This window comes from Colias eurytheme, chromosome 5 (assembly GCF_061535395.1).
Source record: "Colias eurytheme isolate Ceu_HAF_F1 chromosome 5, ilColEury1 Martin Lab GWU primary, whole genome shotgun sequence".
NCBI classification, from domain to species: Eukaryota; Metazoa; Arthropoda; class Insecta; order Lepidoptera; family Pieridae; genus Colias; species Colias eurytheme.
Genome location: NC_142984.1, coordinates 2169927 through 2197549, shown reverse-complemented (window position 1 = coordinate 2197549; position 27623 = coordinate 2169927). Strand labels below are relative to the sequence as shown.

The 27623-nt window shown below is 31.5% G+C and overlaps 1 protein-coding gene across 1 annotated transcript; it reads right to left on the bottom strand.

Annotated features, from left to right (window-relative positions):
• Positions 1-205: 205 nt before the first annotated feature.
• On the bottom strand, positions 206-27487 carry CCHa2 (neuropeptide CCHamide-2). Its single transcript, XM_090101738.1, has 6 exons — positions 27446-27487; positions 15327-15403; positions 3343-3413; positions 1626-1752; positions 970-1043; positions 206-306 (listed from the first exon to the last, which is right to left on the bottom strand). The coding sequence occupies exons 2-6, from the start codon at positions 15394-15396 to the stop codon at positions 247-249; spliced, it is 402 nt and encodes a 133-aa protein (XP_089957864.1). The 5' UTR covers positions 15397-15403; positions 27446-27487; the 3' UTR covers positions 206-246.
• Positions 27488-27623: the final 136 nt, after the last annotated feature.

The window sequence follows — 27623 nt, the reverse complement described above, 5'->3', positions numbered from 1 at the left end:
ATAATGTTGTTTTGCTTGCAATTCGTGTAATTTTGAAAAGTTCTATTTTAGATGGGTACGTAAGTATGTCATATATTATGTATAACGAAAACATGATACAAAAAATAATATTTTTTTGTAATAACAATTTCCAATGACTTTCCTTTAGAACAAGCACATTTTGAAAATTTATTGAAAATTTTACAAGAAAAAAAAGATACCCTCTTATTATACATAAAATTCTTATTAAAATGAAGGGATCGTAATTTACAATGTCTCGATATAATACCCGTCTTCATTCTGTTGCGACCGTCGGAAATTGTCCATCTGAAAACAAATATTATATCTATACTAATATTATAAAGAGGAAAGGTTTGTATGTATGTATGTATGTATGGTTTTCACGCATAAACTACTGGACCGATTTTGTTGAAATTTGGCACAGATAATCTTTAGACCCTGAGAAAGAACATAGGCTACCTTTTATTGCGAAATATGTACCACGGGCGAAGCCGGGGCGGACCGCTAGTTAGTTATAAATATATTAGAAAAAAATATTTACTTGAAATTACTACTTATGTTGCATAATTAAAAAATATAAACATTTATAAGTGAAACTTCTGTAAGTGCGTTGAAAGTAAAAGTTTCAAAGTTGCGTCATGACAAAACCGTCACGTTATGGAATGTGGCAACGATTTTGGTATCTCGAATCTTGCCAAAGAAGTTTCACTGTGCTCGGCAGACACGCTTTTTTTTATACAATTTTAAAACACTAGAAATTCCTTTAAGTAACACGCTACACTGCAAGCTTTGCTTTAAGAAAGCTTGCATTTTACAAGGAATCGATACCTGACACAAAAAATATATTTCTATTTCAATTCGCATTAAAGTGGTATATAAATATTACGATTAGACTCGTTTACTTATTTTTTTAATAAAGCTTACATCTCATTTATTGTAATATAGTTTTTTTGTAAGTTACATACATACCCAATGTTTTACGATGTTCCGCAGCTTCATCCTCATAACATCTCGCACACCATTGTCCTCTCGGTCGTAAACACCTATTGAGTATTACAATAATTAGTACATACTTGTATAAACACAACAAGACTACCTAAATATTTATAACAGTAAGCAGTTTTATCCTCGGAAAACTGAGACAAAACTAGTCTCTACATTATTATCTGAATTATTAACATAAGACGAACTATTTTTTTGAAGTGAAACTTCTTTATCGACATTTTTCCGTTACGCGCCATTTTTTCTTATCCCTACCACGTGTGATTCGACGTATTTCTGTAAAGTTGCATATAGTAAATTATTTTTTGATAAATAAGGTCATAAAGAAGTTTCACTTCTTACGTGTGTACACTAGTACACGCACACATTTTTTTTATAGTTCGACAGCAAGAACCTTCAAAGCTGAATAACATAAGGAAAACATTATTTCTTTAAATTACAGTACAATAGGAATTAAAACTCTCTAGATTCTAGAGGATGGAATGATCAGCTGCATTATGTACCTATGAAAAAAAGTAACAGCTCTACATCTCTTTTATATGGCTACTTTCAAAATATTTAAGAATAAGTTCATTTTAATAACCTTACTATCCAAAAACACTCAAAAAACATTATATCCTTACCACCATCCCTTACAGGTATGATGTCATCACCAGAAGGCAGGATTCCGTAACCAGAGTGAGGGTACACGGGATGTGGGGCAGTTTCTTCCTGACCTAGCTGACGACCCATTAGCTCTGAGCTGGATGGCTATGGAGACATTACAAAAATCATTGTAGTATATAGACTCTCATAGAAAAGCCCCCTCCCCTTGTAAAGAAGGTGGCGGACGAACTAAATTTTTAAGCTATTGCATAGCTTCTATCGCGGGCCTTGAACGCGGGGACCGAATCCAGAAATTGCGTAACGAAAAACCTCCCGTTCCCCATTCCGACGGGCGCGGAGGTGTGGCTTGAAGGCATAGCATGCAATAGCTTTACCGTGGCAGTCCCCGAGTGCCACACGTCTTTTTTTAGTTTTACTGATCGATGTTGTCTACGAACAAGTAAGATAACCTCATCTAGGTTCCTTAATCCTTAGCCTTTCCTTAGCCTTATGCGTCCTGAATGACCAAGAACTATTTTTTTCTTATGTTCGTAATCGAACCCTGGACGTCTGGGTCCTTGGTACGTGTACTATGTGGCGTCGTATTGCTTATATTATGTAAATATTGCACTTGTTAAGACTTCAAGATAGATGACGAATAATTGATTACTTATTATTCATATAATACAGACCAATTAAAACAATCTGTTATTGTAAAGAACAAGGGCATAATATTATAGGTAGATAAACATTTATGATTTACAGCAGCTATGACATAATATAATTATTAGGTACATAATTATTTTCCTATCCTCAAATTCCCTGTAACATTTATAAGTAAAATAGTTGCATATTACAGTTCAGCCGATGGCGATCAACAAGTCAAACTGAAAGTTTGTTTGTTTGTTATGTTTACCGATATATCACGTGACCGCCGACCTTGGCTGGTAAACGGGAGTCGACTAATAACTTGTGCTTTTTGAAATTTTATTTCACTATTAGATTATATTATTTTAAGATAATATAAAAGTTGTAGTAGCCAATAATAACTTTATTTTTTATACTTGTGAAATATTATATTATGATCTTGGTGATATTAATTCAACGTTTGAATCAATAAAGTAACCTGATATTTTTTTAGAAACTAAAAACTCTTCGTAAGTGGAATTTAATTCTCGTTTGTATACCTATAGGGATAATAATTAATTATTAATAATAAACTCTCATTTAGGGCCGATTTTTCAATGCTTGGATAAAACTTATCCGTCCAATAAAGTATTACACGATAATATTAAAATGTCACGTAAACTGTCAAATACGGGCAATTAGAATACGTTTTTAAAATGGTAGTTTTATACATTATTCGACGAATAAGTTTTATCCAAGCATTGAAAAATCGGCCCTTATTGGGATACAGTATTCATGTAGAGACAAAAAATATAACATACTATCTTCATTGTCAAAACGCTTCGGTACATCTATAAACGTAACCTTATAATATGTTTTCAGAGGTATTTAACTATTTAGGCTATTGGCTAAGGTCTATTAACTAGACATACTTAAAACCCTTGAAATTTCTTGCAAGTTCCAAAGGTCAATTTGTTTATTAGGGCAAATATTTTATGTAACTCTTCGATCAACGATGTAATATTATATATTTTGAGATACATTTATACTTTATTGTTTCATTCTATTTCTATATAGAGAAGACGAGGCAAATATAAATTAATAAATAATCAAAATTCTACAACTTACATTGATGGGTGAATCACCAGACCTTTTTCCGTGACCACCGAAGCAAGAGTGACCAAATGCTGAACATCCACCTGTAAAAAAACTTTATTAGTAACCAAATATATTTTCAGCATTAAAGAGGTATTTATTTATAATATGTTAGATAGATTTATAAACTGATAATCAAAGTCAAACTAATTTTTAACAAAGCGACAGAATCATAGTATGTACATCTTTACAAATATCAGAAATTTGAAAATATCACCGCAATTTTTAGATTTTAGGATTGCGATGTAACAGCAGTACCAAATAACAAATGTTCACTATAAAAAATACAGTCGAATTGAGAACCTCCTCCTTTTTTTGAAGTCGGTTAAAAATACAATGAAACATAAAAAGCTCAATTAAAAGAATCATTTACGCGCCAAGCTAGTCCGTTATAATTTAAAAAGACAATTTAAGTATTCATGGCGCATTATGTTAATGTTGACAAACATCGTCCCTGTTTCCTGCACATTCGTTTGTTTCGTTATATATGCGGAAATAAAAAAAAATATTTATAAATTCTTTATAAAGCTCTGAAAACCGACAGAATAGTGATTTCATACGATGATACAACCAAATGAAAGACTTGACTAGACTACACGCTCATTTAAAATAACGATTAACTTAAAAAAAATCTAGTAAGTATGAAGAATGTAATTTAAAAAAAAATTTTTCATGTAAATAAATATTAATGTATTTATAATATTTAATTTTATAATTTATCTACTTATTACCATTACATACACAAAAGTTTCTTTCATTTATATACATAATATCAGATTATAAAAGTATGAATTCTTCTCTTTCATTAATAATTTTTGCATTTTTCCAAATAATCAATATTTTTGATTATTTGATCGTCATACCTTCATGATTCAATTAAATCGACATTAAAGTTTACGAACACTATAAAGATTTCTTTAAAATAAAAACTAAACTAAAAATAACGAAGCAAATGCAAAACGGACGCGCTTTTACCTTATAATAACCTAATTACTCTATTGAGACATCTACAGGAAATTAATTCTTGCAGACAATAACCACAATAGTCGAGACGTCCATGGCCTACATTACGTATAATATGTATAAATGAAACATTAGAATACTATTTTATTGAAGTGAAACTTCTTTATCGGGGTTGGACAAAAATTTAGTGTAACATTTTTGCGTTACGCCCATAGAGTTACGCCGTACGCGTGACATTTTTGCGTTACGCCGTACGCGTGACATTTTTGCGTTACGCCATACTCATGACATTTTAAAGGTCATAAAGAAGTTTCACTTCTTATGTGTGTACTCTAGTACACGTATACCTTTTTTTATTTCTATAAATAACTAGCTAGAAGAAGTTATATCCTATTACCCCTTATTCGGGTTTTCTCTCCTTTTGCAATAACATAAAAAAATTAAGCCGAGGATTGGTCGAACCGCTCTCGATTTTAACGCGTAGCGACACATTTAGCTATTTATTTTTATTACATAGATTTAATAATAATAATTTATATATTTAAGACTAGCTTCCACCCGCGACTCCGTCCGCGCGGAAAAATTAAGATTTATTTTTTTTCTACGTATTTTTCCGGGATAAAAAGTATCCTATTTTATGCCCAGGATGATTAGGTATAATTATATCAAGTTTCATCGAAATCGAACCGTTAGTTTTCACGTGATGCCTTCACATACAGACAGACAGACAGACAAAAATTTTTTTTATCACATATTTGGGTTTGGTATCGATCCAGTACAACACCCCAACACTATATAATATAGTAGGGGACTATTTATTTAAAGTGAAACTTTTATTACATCGTCTCAAACTTTTTGGTCTGTGTAGCGCATGTCGCGTGTATCGCGGCTGCCGAGTAGGTATACCTACTCGGCAGCCGACCGTCACGCGACATGCGCTACACAAAGCAGTGTTCGTACCGTTCGAACAGTTTCACTTTTACCGTGGTTTCATAAAACCACACAACATTTTTTTTTTTCAATATTTTCAATGTACAGAATTGACCCTTCTACAGATTTATTATATGTATAGATTTAATAATAACGAAACTTAAAGTCTAGTAGTAAACTTTATAAGTTTCTGAAAACAGTAATTTGTTAATCTATCACGATTTGAAATGTCGCTTTTATTGAAAACTAGCTTCCGCCCGCGGCTCCGCCTGCGTGGTGTTTTGATAAAAGGTAGCCTATGTTCTTTCTCAGGGTCTAAAGATTTTCTGTGTCAAATTTCATCAAAATCGGTTGAGAGGTTTAAGTGGGAAAGCGTAACAGACAGACAGACAGAGTTACTTTCGCATTTATAATATTAGTAGGGATGCAATACACAGCAGTTTAGTTATAATAGTCCGTTTTCTTATGGGCATGCTTGTATGGAAAGGTATACATTTTTGAGTAAAGCAATGAAATTTGGTTCGAATGTTGTACTCGTCCACCTAAGCCCAAATCTCCTGGTAGCCAGTGTCTACTCCCCGGCAGAAGGGAGGGAGGGGGGGTTATAGAACAGAGCGCCCGGCGCACGGAAAAAAAATTCTGGCGGATTCATTTGGCCCTTTGAGTCGAGTTTGGTGTCGTTATCAGGTAACTAGATGATGCCCGATTCATTCCCCATACCAGTTTTTTAGGGTTCCGTAGCAAAATATTTCACAATCTTTAAAATAATAAACTTTTGGCAGTGGCAAAATCCAAACAAACCAGTATATTTTTATATTTTTGTATGAAACTTGGTTTATAAAAAAATACTGTCTGAAAGGCCATTTCATGCAAATCATAAAAACATTAACATGTTACATATATCTTACCATTTTCAATGTGAAATAAATTATAGAAAGTACAGGAACGTTCGTCAGCGCAGCGTAGGGGACGGCTAATAGACCCGAAAAATAAGCAATAACATAAAACAAAAACCAGTCAAGTGCGAGTCTTACTCGCACATCGAGTGTTTCGTACTTATTTGTCCTATACCATGTTATCTTGTCTGGTAGGACCTGGTTAACTGATACACACACACTTTCTTCTTTATAATATTAGTGTGATTTTTAATCATCTTTAAATTATAAATGAAGTCAGGTAACATTGTTAAAAATAAAGATATATAATAATAGAACGTTTTTGTATTAATAATAATGACAACCACCACCACAATTACATAATTCGGTACATTTGAGCTGGCGTATAAAACACTTCAATCTGGAATTGCAAGATTTCACGCACCGACATCTTATCAATTCAAAGCTTCTCTTTTCTTTTTATTTCAGATGGGCAAGGAATATTTTGATTTTTTTAGGTCCCTAAATACATATATACAGCCTGTAAAACTGCCCTTAAGGTGTGTTGTTTAAGGGCAGCTTCTGTGGGTGGCAAATTTTCGATTTGCCTGTCCGTTTTTGTCGTTTTTTTGTTAAAAATTTGTTTGCGACCCTCATTTACTGTCACAGCGGGGTACAATGTGAAAAACAAACATGTACTTATAATAATTAAAAAAAATATATAAGTTCTGGATAAGAGTATCCTTAAAATATCGTGACCGTCCTTACCTATCATGCATTGTAATCACAAACTTTTCAAAGAGAAGCTTTGAATTGATAAGATGTCGGTGCGTGAAATCTTGCAATTCCAGATTGAAGTGTTTTATACGCCAGCTCAAATGTACCGAATTATGTAATTGTGGTGGTGGTTGTCATTATTATTAATACAAAAACGTTCTATTATTATATATCTTTATTTTTAACAATGTTACCTGACTTCATTTATAATTTAAAGATGATTAAAAATCACACTAATATTATAAAGACGAAAGTGTGTGTGTATCAGTTAACCAGGTCCTACCAGACAAGATAACATGGTATAGGACAAATAAGTACGAAACACTCGATGTGCGAGTCAGACTCGCACTTGACTGGTTTTTGTTTTATGTTATTGCTTATTTTTCGGGTCTATTAGCCGTCCCCTACGCTGCGCTGACGAACGTTCCTGTACTTTCTATAATTTATTTCACATTGAAAATGGTAAGATATATGTAACAAGTTAATGTTTTTATAATCTGCATGAAATGGCCCTTCAGACAGTATTTTTTTATAAACCAAGTTTCATACAAAAATATAAAAATATACTGGTTTGTTTGGATTTTGCCACTGCCAAAAGTTTATTATTTTAAAGATTGTGACATATTTTGCTACGGAACCCTAAAAAACTGGTATGGGGAATGAATCGGGAATCATTTAGTTACCTGATAACGACACCAAACTCGACACAAAGGGCCAAATGAATCCGCCAGAATTTTTTTTCCGAGCGCCGGGCGCTCTGTTCTATAACCCCCCCTCCCTCCCTTCTGCCGGGGAGTAGACACTGGCTACCAGGCGATTTGGGCTTAGGTGGACGAGTACAACATTCGTACCAAATGGCAATGCTTTACTCAAAAATGTATACCTTTTCCCATAAGAAAACGGACTATAATAAGTATAGCGTAAAAAAGTTTTTCGTTGTTTTTTAATAAAACCATATAATATTAATCTTTATCAAAAGCATTAGGAGTTAATTTTTCTAAAAGGCTTTTACGTACCTACCTCGTTACTCTTTAAAATAATGAACATACATAAATTGCTTTTTTGTTTCATATAAACTAACAAGACTATTTGAAACAATCAGAGCTGAAAGTTACGGTTTCTGCATTAAAATAATCCGTCATTAATTACGCTTTTGTAAATCCTAGATCTTTTATCAAAGTTATCGTTATTTCAACATAAACATTCATAACTAAGGCCCTATAAAAATAATTTCTCATTTTTAACTTCAAAAGAATAAAGTAGTATTATAGTTTAATAAAATGTTCAGGAACTAGATGTAATGTTTAAAATTTAAATGATTACTGTCATTCATTTGAAATCATATTACTTATTCATGACTAAAGTTCGTTCTGAGTTATAAAAAGTTTGCAAGTTTTCAAATTTTTCTACTAAATTATATTTCAAAATATATGACATCTTGAAGATGATATTCCTAACTTATTTTATAGTGTATAATCTCGTGCCTCTTTGAAAATATTTAATTCGCGTTAAAGGTTAAAAGTTCACATAACGCAAAATTTCGTAATATTCATACATGCTGTATTTAGGTACTCTAGGTATATAATTTTATTATAAGTGAAATAATCATAATCATAATCATTTATTCACCATAAATATAAAATTAAATGCATAGAAATCATTATCTTAAATTAATTAAACATAAAAAAAAAATCATAAAGACTGAAAAACCTTACACAGTCGATTCATATTCTCAACTTCCGTAAAAGTTTAAAAAGCTCAGTAACTCTTCATTTCATACGCACCAAACAAAAAGAACTAGAGTAGTTACCATGTAAAAACTAAAAGTGTAATAAATAAACAAAAACTCTATATTTAAAATACTAACGTGAATTATTCTGAAATAAAAACTCTAATAGTCTTTCTTTTAAACTTTCTCTTTAAATTAAAATACTTAAGGATAAATAAGTTCATAATCATGTTTATTTCCGACGAACCACATCGCAGCTTAACCTGCGTTGACCCGGGATAAAAAGTAGTTTTGGCTTCTCTGCAAAGATGAAGCCTTCCTAATGGTAAAGTTTTGTTTAAATCAGATGAATTGTATTTAAATTAAATTTGCAACAAAAAGTTAAATCTATATTTTTCTAATAATAGTACCTACCTAGTAATAGACTACAAATTACGCTATTTATTAACAACTAGCTGTGCTCCGCGGTTTTACCCGCATTGCTCCGCTCCTATTGGTCTTAGTGTGATGATATTTTTGAGTAAAGATAGCCGTTAGCCTTCCTCGATAAATGAGCTAACTAATACCGAAAGAACTTTTCAATCGGACCAGTAGTTCCTGAGATTAGCGCGTTCAAACAAACAAACTCTTCGGTTTTATAATATTATACTAGTATAGAATAATGAAAACAATATCACAAAAACTAACTTTTATAATAGCAACGATTGTACGTTACAATTAAGCTAATACTCGTACTTCTAATACCTCCCTTGGAACACTATATCAATTCTGCAAACAGCATTTTTAACCTCAACGTATGTACACAGGGCGTTATTTGGACATATGCTTTACTGGGACCTTGTGTACACAATACGTATTAGAACCTATGGTAATGTTAAGACGTGAAAATACTGTTTTAATTCGGGTACAATGGGATACTTTTGTTTGCTTTGGGAAAACATTGAGACAGAGATATATTTTTGATACAGCAGAAATATTTCACAAAAACGACTAATTACCTCCTACCTACCTTTTTTTAAAGTGGGGAAATCTTCCAAAGATACCCACGGCTCCCGGGGAAGGAGCCGTGGGTTATGTCGGATTCTTACCGACTAAAACCCCACTGTGTTCCGTCGAGCCGCTTTAATGATGGAACCGCGGGTATATTGGTTGGAATTCTTCCACGACCACCTCCTACCTACCTAAATATTCTCTACTCTCTCATTTAAACTACTTTTTCTAACTTAAACTGCACTGTTATTAAGATAAAACATATGACCACAATAAACATAGTGCAAAGGCGAATAATAAACGTATTAATACTAGAACAATAATGCAAATGGAATACCCAGGATTAATTTAAACCTGTGGTCCATTGTATGCGTTATATAATAGTTAATATTGCTTGTGACTGTCGGATTAGCTGTACCTCTAACGAACCTTACGGTTTGGCACTTAATCCAGTTACGAACGATGTTACACAATCAATGGGCTCGCTTGACAAAATATTGCTGATTTGCTGATACAATAAACATAATTGTTGATGGAGATTGCAATATTTTAGGAATGTCAAAACTGTACATTGAATATTTTTTTTAAAGAATACTTGGGGCGTGATCTGCAATAGATACGGAAGCCAAAAATATAGTTTTTAGAATTTTTGTCTATGTCTGTTTGTGTGTCCGGGATAAACTCAAAATGCACTGCATGGATTTACTTCAAATTTGCTACATAGATAGCTTGAGACCTGAGAAAGGATATAGGATCCCGGAATTATCCCGGAAATCCCAATCCTATGCGGGTTCTTTAACTACTTACGCGGGCAAAGCCGCTGGCGGAAAGCTAGTATGTAATAAGGTGGATCGTTAAATTAATTTAAAAAGGGATCTGTGTTCTCTTCAACGTCAAACGAGATAAAATAATAATTTCTTAGAAAAACTATAAAATATGTCTCATCAGAGAAACCATCATCTGCAGAAAAACAAAACAGGATAAATTAAATTAGTAATTAAATAATTGGTCGCCCACAACTTTTATGTATATTTAATGTAACTTTTAAAATAATGTTAAAATCATAAAAAAGTCGACACCAGTAAAATAAAATTCCTTTAATTAAATGCTCTATAAAAATATACGTCATAACTCTTACCACACTATACCAAATAACACATAAAAAGCGCAGTTCCTAATTATCTAAAGATTAAAAATGCTATTGCTAAAACATCATTAAGGAAGTGGAAAAACAAGGGAAAAATTGCAAGCAGAGACTATAGTTTTATTGCTTGAATGTATGGAAAAAGGACGAGTCGTGAATTATATGTATTTGCAATTGCTTTGACGCTCAATAAAATAGAATTAACATTACTATTAGTAAAGTGGACATAAAAATTATTCTGTAAAGGCTATATGTTATTTAACATTTAGTTTCTCAAAGCCTCAACAAAGTCAATCATGGTAAATGTGGAAATACTTGAAATGTGCCAAAATAATGCCGACAAATCTGATCAAAGCATCAAAGTGACTGTAAAGATCCATTAAAGTGATTAACAGATGTTAAAATATCGAATTTAAAGTACCTAATACCTAATATATTAAAATTATTGAATATAGAACTGCTGCTGCATTCTCTTTTGAATGATAAGATTAATAATTCTAAAGAGAATTAATAAATAGATTAATAATTATTATCAATTAAGATGCTATGAATACACGCATGAAATTCTATTTACGTCTAGACCTGGTCAAAATCGTACATCGTAAGTTGTCCTAAAAGCATCTCATCCGAGAGTCTATGAGCAAAATAGGTGATTCAAAATCAGCGACATGGAAGGGACAAAGCAAAAAGTGACTTACTCGTAGAACAACGAATAGTGTTGATGTAGGGTAAAAACCTGTGACATTTTACCTAGCATTTAGTATTAGGTCATTTATCTTGGCTGGAGTAGAGTTTCTTGCAAAATCTTAAGGATTTGTCACAATATATTTTATATCCTTATTCTTCTCACATTTCCTTTCCTACCAGGTTGCCTGGCAGAGATTGCTGTGTAGCAATAAGGCCGCCTATTGTGCAAAATTTTTGTACCTCACTAATTAGTACCACATTTCCTATATTGTTTTGTACAATGAAGTGTTATAAATAAATAAAATAAATAAAAATATATTATATATTATGGTTTTATGGTCAATTACCTCGATTGATTATAAATGTTTTGGTTTTATTTGTCTCTAAAGTCCAACTAAACGTGAACGGAAGTACTTAAAATACTGTATTGTAATTTGACACAATTCTTTAAAACAACAAAACTACACACAAAATATGTTCTATAAAAAAATGCATTCAAAACTCTCCACTTTAATAGAAATTGCGTAACTCAACCTTTTTAAAAAGATCAAAAACAACGCCGATTACAAATCCTGGTTAACGCGGCAGTTGCAAAGTTCCCAAATTGATAACAACACGTCTTTCGTACACAAAATTCGCAAAGATACAGATAACACACGTGTTTATTAACTTTTATCCTCATGTACTTGAGGTGATGTTACTTGAAAAAGTTTCGGCTCAGTATAAGAGGCTGGCTGAGTTATGTTTAATAGGAGGAACACGCATCGTAATATAACACTATCGTCTCTAAATATTTCTTATAATTTGATTTTTTTATAAGTTACAGTTAAAAACCGTATAAAAAAGCATTTAGTTTAAACTAAATACATCTTAATCTTAATCTTAATACTATTATAAAGGCGAAAGTTTGTATGGATGTATAGATGTATGGATGTTTGTTACTCTTTCAAGTAAAAACTACTGAAACGATTACAATAAAATTTAGCACACATATAGAGGGTAACTTGGATTAACACATAGGATAGGTTTTATCCCGGAAATCCCACGGGAACGGGAACTATGCGGGTTTTCCTTTGAAAATGCGGGCGAAGCCGCGGGCGGAAATCTAGTAGTTCGATATAGGGAAACCGCGTTGTACCGAAAAACAGATTTGAACACATCAAATAATTTTATTAGATAACTAGATTTCCGCCTGCGGCTTCGCCCGCGTTTTCAAGGGAAAACCCGCATAGTTCCCGTTCCCGTGGGATTTCTGGGATAAAACCTATCCTATGTGTTAATCTAAGTTACCCTCTATATGTGTACTAAATTTCATTGAAATCGGTCCAGTAGTTTATGCGTGAAAACCATACATACATACATAATTACAAACCTTTCCTCTTTATAATATAAGTATAGATAAACTAATTTTACGTATTGACAATTAGCATCTTAATTAATTGGTCTGAATATTTATTTTATATAAAACACATGTAAAACATTCTTCCTTTTCAACAAGTGGAAAATCCTATAGTTATGTTACATCGTTAATGGTAATCCATACTAATATTATAAATGCGAAAGTAACTCTGTCTGTCTGTCTGTTACTCAATCACGCCTAAACTACTGAACCAATTTGCATGAAATTTGGTATGGAGATATTTTGATACCCGAGAAAGGACATAGGCTACCTTTTATTGCGAAATATGTACCACGGGCGAAGCCGGGGTGGACCTCTAGTTAACAATAATTATTGGTTCTACAGTTTTCATTCGCTCGATCTCGAATATCCCAACACGTTTCTTAATAATGCTTTACAGGAACTAATTACATCTGGGAGTTGAAATCCCATATCCATGAAGGATTGAAGACGTAAGATTTAAACGACTTTCCTTAAGTCGAAATAAGGTGATTTTCAAAAGTATAGGATTAAAAGGTATCTATTTTGGTCCCTCATCTTTAATTTATATTATACTAGCTTTCCGCCCGCGGCTTCGCCCGCGTTTTCAAAGAAAAACCCGTTCCCGTAGGATTTCCGGGATAAAACCTATCCTATGTCCTTTCTCGGGTATCAAAATATCTCTATACCAAATTTCATGCAAATTGGTTCAGTAGTTAAGGCGTGATTGAGTAACAGACAGACAGACAGAGTTACTTTCGCATTTATAATATTAGTATGGATTTCAATCACGAATGAGGTAGGTATATTAATTTTATAAAAAAACCCTACCGAATAGATCACGGATGTAAAAATATCTTTCGTCCTATTCTCGAAAAACTAATTCATCTTATTTTTTCACCATGAGCATACATAGGTACTTCACTCAACCGACTAAGCATTTTCCTCTGTGTGATTTATGAAGATTAGACCTTAATATAGACCATATAGATAACTATCAAATTTAAAAAAAAAATTGGTATGGAGGAAAATAAGCAATGGTCATTGGTATATCAATACAGTCACGAAATAAGTGCAATGAAGTCATGGGCTAAAAGCTAGTGAAACGTGAAGAAAAGTAAAATGCACTAGCAAGAGGTAACAATACAAAATAGAACGAATAATGCTGTAACAATGTGTTTGGTTTATTTATAAGAAACCACCGCTTTTAAGTTTGAACTAATGCAATGCTCTCAATAGTTATTGATATAATTTAAAAGAGCAACTATGGAGTTTCTTGCTGGTTCTTCTCCATGGATACTGCTTTCCGAATCGGTGGTAAATGTTAAAAATATGTAATGATGATTGAAAAATGCTTCTAGAAGAAGTCTTTTTGAATAAATAAATGTTTGAGTTTATGTTGTTTAAACTTGAAAGTTCATGGCGTAAAATGTGGCATTCTATAAGGTATACTTCATCTTTATATATTGTTTTTTGTTACACAAACCTAAAAAATTATATAAAACATATAATTAAACATATTTTACGTAAGTACAAAGTTTTGTTAACACAAAACAATCTCTGTGTGTTTAGAGGCATCATTTGGTAAAGACGTAAGATTCTTAGAATAAACAATAGTTGTGAAAGTTAACTATAATAACTTCCATTTAGATCTAAACTTTTGCCCGTTGTTTACAATCTCACTTGGTTTTAAAAGCAAATATCTAGTAAGTAGATTTTCCTTATGCAGGAAATTTACACCGGCTAAACTAAGAAAAGACGAGCCAATTTTGCATTTGATTTGTGTAAGTGTACATATTGTCAGATATAAACAATAAATACAATAAAATAAATTATAAAAATGTCCATTTCAATTTCATAAAGAAGAAATAAAATATTAAAACTTTATCCTTTGAGTTTAATTTAACGAATACGCGGTACACAAACACAATGTTTCTTTGGAGTTTCAAACGTTAAATAATATGTATTTCAAATTAAAAGCATAATGAATTAAAAAAAAGCTTAACACAAAAACCGGTAATTCGCCCACACATTTTGTATTCAATCTTATTTTTATACATTCCAAATATATTGTTATCCCTTACCACAAATGAAGGGTTTTGTCTCATTACGAAAACTCGCAAGTTAAGTAATTTTCAGTTTGTAAAGGTCTAATCAAGCGGAGAGAATGTATTGTGCGATCGTGTATTTTAATATCAACAAATCTTACTTGTAATCATTTCTTGAAGGTTATTTAGCATGCATGAGTTTTCATTTTAATTATATCGGAGATTGTATAGTTTAAGACTATGACAAATATATTATTATTCATCAAAAAGCATAAACTTATTTATATACCTAAGTAAAGATATGTAATCAAGGGCTTGTAAAAAAATTGTCTATTTACATTTCAGCTTCCTTGTTCAAAATCATGATTTTATAATAAACAAGACTGAATCTGGAGATAATAGATTTACAGAAATAAATATAATAAAAAAAACTTACGTTTTGCACTAACTCCAACTGTAATTACAAGCACTGCGATGATAGAGACTGCCAACAGGTTCTGCGCCATTTTAATTCTGCAACAAAATATCAAATGTAAAATAATGTTTAACTCACAATATATTAAAAAAAATGTAGGCAAATGGTTTAATAACATCGTTATATTGTTTTGTGTAAACAGCGATTTTTATTATTCCCGCCAAAACTAGAATAATAATATGACGTTTGCTCTACTTTTTTTTCTTTGTACAACAAAATTATAATGGCCAGTATCAAGTCTTCACGAATTATTTGCATAGTCTATAAATATGTTAGGTACTCATAGTAAATCTTAACATTCTATTCATATTACTTAAAATCTATAACATATTTTTTACAAATAAAATAACGCACAACGTCTTTGTTAAATTACTTTGAACTAAAAAGGCTTCATCAATAATGGCTACTAAAGAAAACTGACTTACGTATAAAACAATTCGTGGTCAAAGTTACGAGGTTTTGTTCATTACAAAAGGGAAATTAATTATAATATCTATTGTTCAAATCTTAGAAACAAAAATGTATCAAATGTCGTTAATTTTATATTCAATCTAATCATTATTACAACTACTAATATAGGCATATTATGATGTACTAACCGATATTAAAAAAAAAGTTAAAACAAATATTATAGTATTTTGTGCATGCAACACCAATCTAATAAAAATCAGAACAGTCACAAACGTGGAAGTCAAAAAAGAAAATTACTCAGTTAAACTTCGTGTCTAATCTCGATCCTCTTAAAAATTATGAGATGCAGCTTTAAAATATGAATCATCGGATTCACCTTCTCAAAAGTTCTGATAAACCGCATACAAAATCCTATCCTATTTTAAAGTCGGTAACACTGTGTAAAATTCGGCACATTGTCCATAAAACTTAATGCTATTATCCCGTATTAAAAGTTCAATTAAGCTTTTAACTTACGTCAACCTGTGAACGGTAAACCAAAAATAAATTAATTAATGGAAACGCTTTATAAATTGTTTGAAAGAAATACTTGTATTCAATATAAATGTTTCATAAAATGATGAACGAATGAATTTTGAATCTGTATTTTTCATATTTTGTAATATTTAGACAATTTTCGCCTGGCCGTTAAATCTTCAAAAAAAAAGTCAATTTTCGAATCTACGTTCAAATTTGAATTAGGTAGATAGTAACCTATTTAGTAATCTATGGTAGAATCTTACGTAGCTTTGTAAACAATCATTGTAATTGAATTAAAAACACTATCAATTTATTATAATACCTACCAAATTCACACACCAATTATCAAAATGAATCTCCGATTCCAATAACTGTCATACACTTTATACGTAATGGATTAATAAACAAACGTGCAAAATCTCGCAACACATGTTTGTGACCGCAGATCCGATTGTATCTTCCACGTGTTCGGGCCTTTGATGACGTATCTGCTGTTACATCTGATTTTGTTCAACGGAATGAAATGACCTTTGGACTTTCTTTTAATGAATCGAAATATTAGGTCAAAGTTGAGGGAAAGTTGTCTATTTTTAATCTTTTATGGTTGAAAGACAAATTTTGATATTAAATGTATAAATTGGAGTTCAATGTACTATTTACTAACTCGATTTATTTTTCCACTTTGTTTACTTATATACGTATATAATTTATATATCTCTTTGCATCTTTACTAAAACCGTTAATTTCAAAAATATCTAAGAATTATATTAATTTCATTTCATTTTTATTGATTGCGGTCAGTCTTTAATTTACAAAGTGAGAATAGAGTGGGTGTGCCAATCAATTTTTCAAATTGAAACTATCAATCACAAAATAAATTGATAAATGATATATATTTATACTACAATGTTGCTGCAGAATATTTTTCCCTGTTTTATAACGAATAATATATGTATTAACAGAAACGCTTATTAAGATTTCTTAAAATATAGTAATTAAATAACATTCATACAAATTAAAGCTATGAGTTGGAAATTTTCATTCATATTAGCATAAAAGTTGAGTCCTCAAATCAGTTTATCCCATGTTATTCTAATAACAGATTTAATCAACTACTTTACTTTTTTGCATCGTAGACTATTTTTTAATTTAATTATCATCTATTTTAATATTTATAATAATTAATTGCTGCGAAAAAATATGAAATTATTTTCAAGTTTCGATAAACATTTTTAGGTTTCAGAACGTTCACAACATGTTGCCAGTAGTAAGTGTAATAACAATTATATAATTATACAAGGTTTACTCATTGGTTATTAGTCAAGTTATGAATAAACACGTATTCAACCCTTAATCATTGCATAAGTATTATGATGTTTAACAACTGTATAATATGTTTTTATTAGTAAGACTGTTAGTGTATAAGATAAATATAAATCCAAGAGAGTGGCACAGGCACCTAGCCACGTTAACAAAGTAAATAATTATAATAAGCGCGAAACCGTGTAGTTTCATATTTAGATTTAGGTTATCCCGAGAGAGGAATAATTTTAAAAGGATAACCTTGAAGTTAAGTAATGCAACGCTCCAAAAATTGTTAATTTTAATGTTGGGTGTAGACTGTAGAGACGCTTTACTCTCGTTGAATTCATGCTACTCTAAAATAATGTACATATATGTAATATATTATTTATAAATAAAAAATCAAGAATTTTAAAAAGTTAAACGACAATTATCTAATTAAATCTGTATGTTTCGAAATTTCTGAACGAAATTTTTTTAAACCTGCCTTTAGTGCTAAGGCTTTGCTGTCTCCAATATGATTTAAAAAGTAATTAAACCTCTAATACCAGAAGCTAGCTATCCACTAACTATTAGTAGGTACTAGAAATAAATAAGAGTAAACTGAGCAATAAGACAAAGAAACACGAAGCAACAAACTTGAAAAGAAAGCAAGAACAAAGAAGAACGAAGCAAGTGAAAGGTCACAAATATTTTGGACACAAATTGTACATATCTACTACGAAATTACAATACAAAATATTTCTACAACTGATAATATTATACAAAAATACGTGTATTTCTTTTGTACCTGAATAATTACACTATCCTTTGGTATACAAATATCATTCCTAAACAACGTACTTTGGAAGTTACTTAAAAAAAGATAAATAGGTATGTGACTTTCATCCCCGCTCTCCGCTACCAAATAATAGACGTCCTATTTTAAAGAAATTCGCTTCTTATTAAATAAGTTATTATTATTTTGAAGTACGTTCTTATCAAGTCTTAAATTTCCTAGTAGATTTCCACAGTGAACTCCATTGGAAAGACAGATTTCCAAAATCAACACGATGCAGGGGTCACGTTATTCTGGTCACCGCGACCGGTACGAATAGTTAACTTAGTTGTTGCTGGTCCCAATCTGATTAGATTCATGCTCGAAGTCACTCTGTCAACATGTGGGTATATAAATGGATCACCAAATACGCCCGATCAATCTGTATATTTGTTTTGACGACTTCCTAGTTACAGGTTAAAGTCTTTGAATGTAAACGCTTTTTTATCTGTATTTTTGTAATAGAAAGATATACTGTTTTGTACGTATTTTTTAGAAGAAAATGAAAAAGTTTTGGCTCTAGTATTTCGATAATGTTCAGTGTTTAAATAATATAACAATTTTAGTAACATGTTCTACTTAGATTATTGTCATTGAATAATAAAATAAATCATCTATCTTTTCATTCTAATACAGTATTTAATTTTCACATGTACACAGGTTACTTAGGTACTGTAAGTGAACATCTAAACAAGCTTAGTTGATTCAAATAGTTAAAAGCGTGATATAAAATTTTTATCACAAGTCTTCATTTTGGCGCGAAAGCATGAACTCTACGGCCATATTATGTTGATATTATGAATACTAAAACATCGTAAAGCAGCCAGGCTTTTGTCGTAAAGTGACAAATAATGTACTCATGTGTATAGAGATAATGTTTAATGCCATTGAATCGACTTTACACGCGTTTTATTACAAATCACGCTTGTAGGTCGTCTTAAGTGATTTATTTACCCTTTAGATTCTCAATGTTTATGTCAGGCGTACTTTTTTAGATGAAGACGTATTGCTAAAAAATAGATTTAAAGTAGCCAAATTTATTTGTTTGTTATAGATAACCTATACGTACCTATAATAATCTATATACCTACTGTAGAATACATAGATATGATGAATAATACATATAATCTACCATATTATAAACGCCAGTGTCGTACCTCCATTTTTATGCAATAAGATTACTAACATAAAGTAAAAAGTTAACATTAATTAATTAATGTAAAATTAAAATTAATTTAACAATTAAACATTTAACATTTAATTAACAATTACACAATTTAACATTCGCCATAAACAATTCAGAAAAAAGTATAAAATCCTTTAACTTCAAAATAAATCATGAAAAATTCCAAACTTCGACTATAAATACGTATTACAATTTATTCTTTAAAACAATGTAAGCGAAAGTTCTGGAGGTTTGAAAATAAAACAAATTTATGTAAGCATCACAAAATCCTTGTTGATATACATCTGTTTGGGAATTTGTTAAAATTTTTACCGTTGCCTTTATACATACATACTTTTTGCTTTTTTTTTTTATACATACATACAATAAGGGTGCACTCACACACATCAGTCACCGTCACGGCACGTCACCGGACAGGATTAAAAAAAAATATGTATCAATAGTTCTAGTATGACTCTGTTCCCACACGACAGTCGCCAGCACGAAATCTATCAGTGACGTCACCGGTCAGGCACGTCAAATAATCTTTCCATACATGTATCATACTTTTATCCCCACTCACCCGGTGCCGTCACGTCTCAGTTCAGTCAGCGTCGTGCTACCGTCAATAATTGCTACATGTTCTCTAGCGTGACACACGTCTAATCACTGACTAACCTGATGTATGTGTTCAATGATTCAGTCAAACCGGCGACGTGACTGACGGACAACATGACGGCGACTGGTGTTTGTGGATACGTACACAAACCGTCACCGATCAGTCATCGGTGACTTGACGGTGACTGATGTGTGTGAGTGCACCCTAATACTTCAACTTAACTTAGGTATACGTCTCTACAATTCATTAAAATAATTTCATATAGTTATTGTTTTATTAATACTTATTTCATCTATCAGAACCAAACATAAAACAATTAAATCTTATATATAAAATTCTCGTGTCACAATGTTAGTCTGCATACTCCTCCGAAACGGGTGGACCGATTCTCATGAAATTTTCTGTGCATATCGGGTAAGTCTGAGAATCGGCCAACATCTATTTTTCATATGTACCACGGGCGAAGCCGGGGCGGACCGCTAGTAAATTATAAGAAGATATATTTTATTGAATTTTTCGTAAGTTTATAAAAAAAATAATTTCAATATAATCATTTTCACTCAATATCTCTACCATCTACGAATCGTTCCCAAATTAGATAACTTAGTAACAATAGTAACCTTTAGCTACAGTAAATAATAGTTTCCCTTCAATATCCAAAACTTAAGGTATACCAATTTATAGGCTGTGATATTTAAAATGTATATAATTTTAGCTAGCAAGGTAAATTGGGTAATCTTAATTTCTATTTTCTTTTTTCCAAACTCACCGTTCATCTTGATGCGTTTCTCTACAAATCTATTAAAACGATTTTTTATGTATACCAAAAATAAACTCGTATTCAGTGTTGTTCAGTATACGAACATTGGATAGAATCTTTTCGAACGCACTGAACAACGAAAGGATGCTCTACGCCTGTTTACACTAAAAGAATTTGACATAGTGGGGTTAGAATGAGCATTCGTTCGTTTGATCTAAATGCATCGTTACAGAATATCATATAATATTACTAGCTTTCCGCCCGCGGCTTCGCCCGCGTTTTCAATGAAAAACCCGTTCCCGTAGGATTTCCGGGATAAAACCTATCCTATGTCCTTTCTCGGGTATCAAAATATCTCTATACCAAATTTCATGCAAATTGGTTCAGTAGTTCAGGCGTGATTGAGTAACAGACAGACAGACAGAGTTACTTTCGCATTTATAATATTAGTATGGATGAACAATAATGTAAAGAACAATATAGCAATTGACACATCAGTCGCGACACTCCCGGGAGGAATATAGCCTTACAGATAACAAATGCTGTGTATTCCTTAGCGATTCTTGCAGTATAAGTGCTCAAGATCCATTAGATACGTAATATATTTTGACAATTCCAACACGATAACCTTTAAAATATGTTTTAAATTTATTAATATTGAAATAAAATACTTCTAGTTCTTGCTGGTTCATTTTAACAAAATACAGGATCAAGATAATATCGTTACAAAACATTATAAAGTATGTAAGTGTGTATGTATGTATTAATATGTAACTTTTACTCCTAAACATAAGCATTAGGCACCTACAATATAATTATTGTCAAATCAAAGCCACGAAAATTGTATGAAGCAAGCACAACGTAATCTAATAATACCCTTCCTTAAAAATAGTCTTCAATAAACATAAATATGAAATGAATGTTTTGAAGAGTGCCCAGTTATTTATCGGCCTTGAAGTTAGGTTACTTCTTTAATAAATGATATAAAAAATCGTACATTCAGAGAGACGCGTGGGAACTCCCTTTGCTATTTTGAAAGTATAATTCACGCAATGAAATATAGATACTGATCTTTATCTCTGGATAAATCCCGAGAAATCGTAGCAATGTAACCCTTTGTAGGTTATCTGTTTGGTAAAAAGTTCTACTTGATATATTTTGGGCATAAATATGAATGCCGTATATTCTGAGAAACGTAATGGCAACGGTGCAAGAAATAAGAGTACTTCTAAAAACTCATGAAAAGTTAGTTAAACTATCAAAACCATTCGGTTATCGTTTATATTAAAAAAGCAAGGACCCAGTTGTATGGGAACATTGCTTCGCAAGAAGTCATACATTTTTTTAAATATCTTCCATATATAATTTAATGTATCGCAGAGGAATGTTAGTTACATTATTCCTGTCATGACAAGGAAGACAGAGTGTGTCTTTCTGTAGGTACTTGTAACTCAACTCTCCTTAAATTTAACAATGTGATATTTTTACCTGTATAATAATCGTTAGTCATCTAACGTTGCGTTTACATCAAACGAACATAGAGCTAGAGCAACTCGTATTCAGTACATTGCATATAATCTTTTCGAACGCACAGAACAACGAAAGAATGCTCTACGCCTTTTTACACCAAAATAATTTGACATAAAAGGGTTATTTTTTTTTATGCTATAGGACAGCAAACGAGCAGACGCGTCGCCTGGTGTTAAGCAATACACGCCGCCCATAAGCATCCACTCCACTGGGAAGTGGATGTGTTGCTGTCCTCAGGAAAGGAGAAGGATATAAAAGAGAGGGAAATCGTTAGGGTTAATTTGGAGAAGCCTTAGCTAGCAGCCGGTTTTTTAGGTATTTGTAGGTCTCCATGTTATAAGAATTGAGTTAGTAGTTAGAATGAGCATTCGCTCGTTTTATGTAAATTCACCGTAACAGGTAGGTATAGATCGTTCTTAACAAATTAAAGCACACTTAATAGGTATTTATAATGTCACTAAGTTTTTAAATCACTGTACATTTCCAATCATTATTTTCCATATAAACTCATAAATTTAAATGAAGTTTAAAGCCCGGATCTCAATTGCAAATTAACGTTGATGTTTGTAGAAATTACGTAGAACAATATGCAATAATATGAATACTTAAAAGTCTTTAAAGTCAACATTGATCCTTGAATAAATTAGCAATTTGTTCGTTTAAGCATTTTTAAATTCACACGTAGTTACGTGAATCTAAACCATAATTATTAAGGACAAGTTTCAGATCCGTTGAACTTTCTCTGAACGTTTTTTTACATAAATAGCAGATTCCAGAAATCGTGGATAATTATCCACGACTTCGTACGAAACAATAACTCTATTATTCTTCTGTGTAGCTCATACATATAAGTATGTATAATAACGAATTTCATGTGAATACGTCTAGTTTTCAAAATGTCGCATTTGGTGTGATTAAAAATATTTTAATTTCTAAAATATAAATTGCTGTTTAGGCTCTTTTTATTGACTGCTCACAAAATTGATCACATACCTTCCGTTAAAATAATAAATTTAAACAATAAATTGACGTTTAAGTTAAATTGACTGGCCGGTTGGCTTGGTTGGTAGTGGCCCTGTCTTCCAAGCCAAAGGTCGTGGGTTTGATCCCCACCCGGGGCAAATATTTGTGTGATGAACATAGATGTTTGCTCTGTGTCTGGGTGCTAATTATCTATATAAGTATTTATTTAAAATTATATATGTATGTTTATCAGCCATCTGGTTTCCATAACACAAGCGAAAGCTTAGTATGGGATCAGATCGTGCCATGTGTGAAAATTGTCCCGAAATATTTATTTATTTATGTATTTAATATGCACTTTATGTCAAAGGAGAGTAGATATAACTTTATTTAGATAGGTAGGTAGTTTTAAACTTGTTGAATGTTAAATTATCTATTCCTTGATCCTTTTTCTTTACAGAGTTACTTTATCACAACATTAACATCGATATCTAAATTTTCCCATTCATAAAGTGAATGGTACATGCAAAAGAATATTCTGGAATAATGTTCCCATATTTTATACGAATTTGCGAAACAAAAATTTAAAATACGACGCGCACAAACCAATCCAATTTCATTCGTATGAACGCATATGAGTAAACGGCTCTTTATGAATCTCTATTAGCAATACAAATCCATTTTTATATAGCTTTAAGCTTTATGATAATGGAATATTGTAATAGATAAGTGTTATTAAATATTTATTGTGCTAAAACTATTAAAACATTGTGTGTTTATTGTAAAGCTTCTAGAATGTATCCAGGTTTATAACAAAAAAGCAATTGTAATAATTTGATAATTAACACTAAATAATTTTTTTTTTCTTTCCAATAAAAAGACTTATGTTCATGTCCTTATTTTTTTAAGAATTTAGTATCGCAGTTTTAATGTTAATACCAAGTTAATACAGTCCTTTGACATCCTATCTTATCCTATCCTTTCTTACTTATCTTATATATAAAATTCTCGTGTCACAATGTTAGTCTGCATACTCCTCCGAAACGGGTGGACCGATTCTCATGAAATTTTCTGTGCATATCGGGTAAGTCTGAGAATCGGCCAACATCTATTTTTCATATGTACCACGGGCGAAGCCGGGGCGGACCGCTAGTAATATTATAAATGCGAAAGTTTGTGAAGATGGATGTGTATGTGTATGTTTGTTTCACGCAAATATTACTGAACCGATTACAATGAAATTTAGCACACATATACAAGATAATTTGAATTAACGCATAGGATAGGTTTTATCCCGGAAATTCCACGGGATCGGGAACTATGCTGGTTTTTCTTTGAAAACGCGGGCGGATCCGCGGGCGGAAAGCTAGTCTTTCTATATTTTAGTTTGTGGTTTTAACGCGAATTCGTGTAAGGTTGACAAAACGTGAAACTGACATGCATCATAAATCCTGAAACCGGAGGACATGTTGCTGTACAAACTTAATGCATATTAACGACAATTAGTAAAATAAACTATAATTTTAACGTATCATTCGTATTTAGCGTGTTAAATATATTTTTCTTTGTAAAATTCATAACTCATACCGATACCTTCAAATATTTTTAAATTTTCAAAATCATTGTTTTAATGCGATAAAAAATGCTAAATTTGAAATTTCGCAGAATTGTTTAAATTTAGTTGTAATGAGAAAAAGAATTGTCTTTATCAAATTTAAAGTGAATTTACACTACGATTGATTATTTAGTGAATTTATGTTCTTCGTTTATTTCAATGGAAATAATATATTATTATCTATATCTTCTTATATATAAAAATGAATCGCAAAATGTGTTGGTAAGCGCATAACTCGAGAACGGCTGAACCGATTTCGATAATTATTTTTTTATTATATTCCTTGAAGTACGAGGATGGTTCTTATGTAGAGAAAACGTAAACATGTACCACGGGCGAAGCCGGGGCGGACCGCTAGTCTTATATATAAAAATGAATCGCAAAATGTGTCGGTAAGCGCATAACTTGAGAACGGCTGAACCGATTTCGATAATTCTTTTTTTATTATATTCCTTGAAGTACGATGATGGTTCTTATGTAGAGAAAACGTAAATATGTACCACGGGCGAAGCCGGGGCGGACCGCTAGTTAACAATATTATTACAACTAACTTACCTAATTACGGACATTTTGAATATGCCGAAATGAAATTTTAAGTCAATAGAGATATTTAAGTAAATACAGAGAATTACAGATGCCGAACGGGAACTGTATTACCTAATTATTATTCATTAATTGTTAACTGTAATTAAAGGACTATAAATATATTAAAGTAAAATGGATTTTATTTTAGCCTCACTTTTGATTGAGATATTGTTATCAACATAACTAAACATTTTCTATTTCTTTATCACTACATAGTATAAAACAAAGTCGCTTTCTCTGTCCCTATGTCCCTTTGTATGCTTAAATCTTTAAAACTACGCAACGGATTTTGATGCGGTTTTTTTAATAGATAGAGTGATTCAAGAATATAATTTATTAGGTTTTAGACAAAGCGGGCGAAGCCGCGGGCGGTAAGCTAGTGTATTATAAATTGTTACTTTTCTAAAGATTTAACCAAGAAACAAGTCCCGTTGCGTGAAATAGATTAAAATAATAATTGAAGAGAAATATAAATTCTATAGCCTCAGAGATTTTCTTTTTTAAACAATATAACATCCTCTATTTTTCCGTATATGCTTTACTAGCTTTCCGCCCGTGGCTTCACCCGCTTGGTCTTAACGTTAACAAATTACCTGACCGCCGTATTTAGTGTAAGTTATATTTAAGTGTTTGTATTTCTTGTTTTTTTTTTATCTTTAAGTGCAATAAAGAATGTATAAATAAATAAATAAATTATACACTAAAACCTTCCTCGAGAATCACTCTAAAATCTAAGTAGTAATTTTAAAGATCTAAGTATAGAGACACACAAACAGCAAAAAGCGATGATGTGTATTACGAATTAGTGATGTTTTCTTATTATTTTATAGATGTTTTAAATAAAACGTAATATATCGTAGAATTCTATGAAAATCTATGCCACAACTTTTGCACATCGCTCACCTTTAAAAGAAGCAACTTATGACGTTAATTCTACTATTTTTAAAGTTAAGAAAGTTACTCACAAACTATTATATTGTGGGTACTTTATCTCATATTATAACGAAAATAAATATTATAGTAAAAACCCGTATATGAAGTTGGAGAACTTGGTTGTTATTTTTTATTAATTTTAAAATACAATGTGGCTACTGGTGGCTACAATCTTTCACCAAAAATTAACTTTTAATGAGAACATTCTTAAAATGCATTTAATAGCCAATGATTACTTACAAAAGAGTTTTATTTTAAAATTAGAGTTTTATTATACCAAATTAACCTAATATTGAGGTAAAAAAATATTTTTCGTAAATAAGAATACTTCGAGCGAAGAAATGCTGAAAGTTTTCGATCTAGTATGTAAGAATTACTTGTTGCTTTATTTGTTTTAGTTAGTATAATATTATTATCACTTAATTATATTTATTAGGATTTATAAGTTATTCAATTGTATTTGTATTTGTAGATAGATATTTATTTCACTCATTTTATACAGAGATTATGCCACAAAGTAACGACAAAAGTTAGTTTTACGTTCTTGATTCACTTCATATCGTACAATTTTAAAGAATATTTGAATCATACATTATTTTTGTATTTGAATTTTTGTATTACAAAAATTACACTTGATGCTTAAAACTTTTGGAAATTCCTTACTACGTTTTTAAAACTTTATTGTATTATTCGCTTTTATGCCATAAATTATGAATTAAAAATTGAAAAATCCTACAACATTATTTTTCAAAAAATCTGATTAAATATCCAAAACAAATTCTATTCTTAATTTTTTAATTTACAACATCCAAAATCCTGGCTGCACGCATTTAAAAAAAGAAAAATAAAACTTCTACTCACGCCAAAAGTGCAGGTGCTCGTTCAGGAACCACTAGCAGCGCTGCTACCACGCAAAGTACGATGGGGCGGGCGGAGCGCGGACTTTTAAAACCCGCCCATAGATCTAGTTAGCGCGGAGAGCGTGGGACGAACGTACGTTAGATATAACATGTACCTATACGTTTATAGGTATTGATAC

What these genes read in the sequence shown, in the direction of transcription:
- CCHa2 (XM_090101738.1), bottom strand. Translation starts at nt 15,396, where the DNA reads ATGGCGCAGAACCTGTTGGCAGTCTCTATCATCGCAGTGCTTGTAATT. An exon ending in CTGGTGATTCACCCATCAAT is followed by an intron (nt 1,753 to 3,342) that starts GTAAGTTGTAGA and finishes ATGTCTCCATAG; the next exon opens with CCATCCAGCTCAGAGCTAAT. An exon ending in CATACCTGTAAGGGATGGTG is followed by an intron (nt 1,044 to 1,625) that starts GTAAGGATATAA and finishes AATACTCAATAG; the next exon opens with GTGTTTACGACCGAGAGGAC.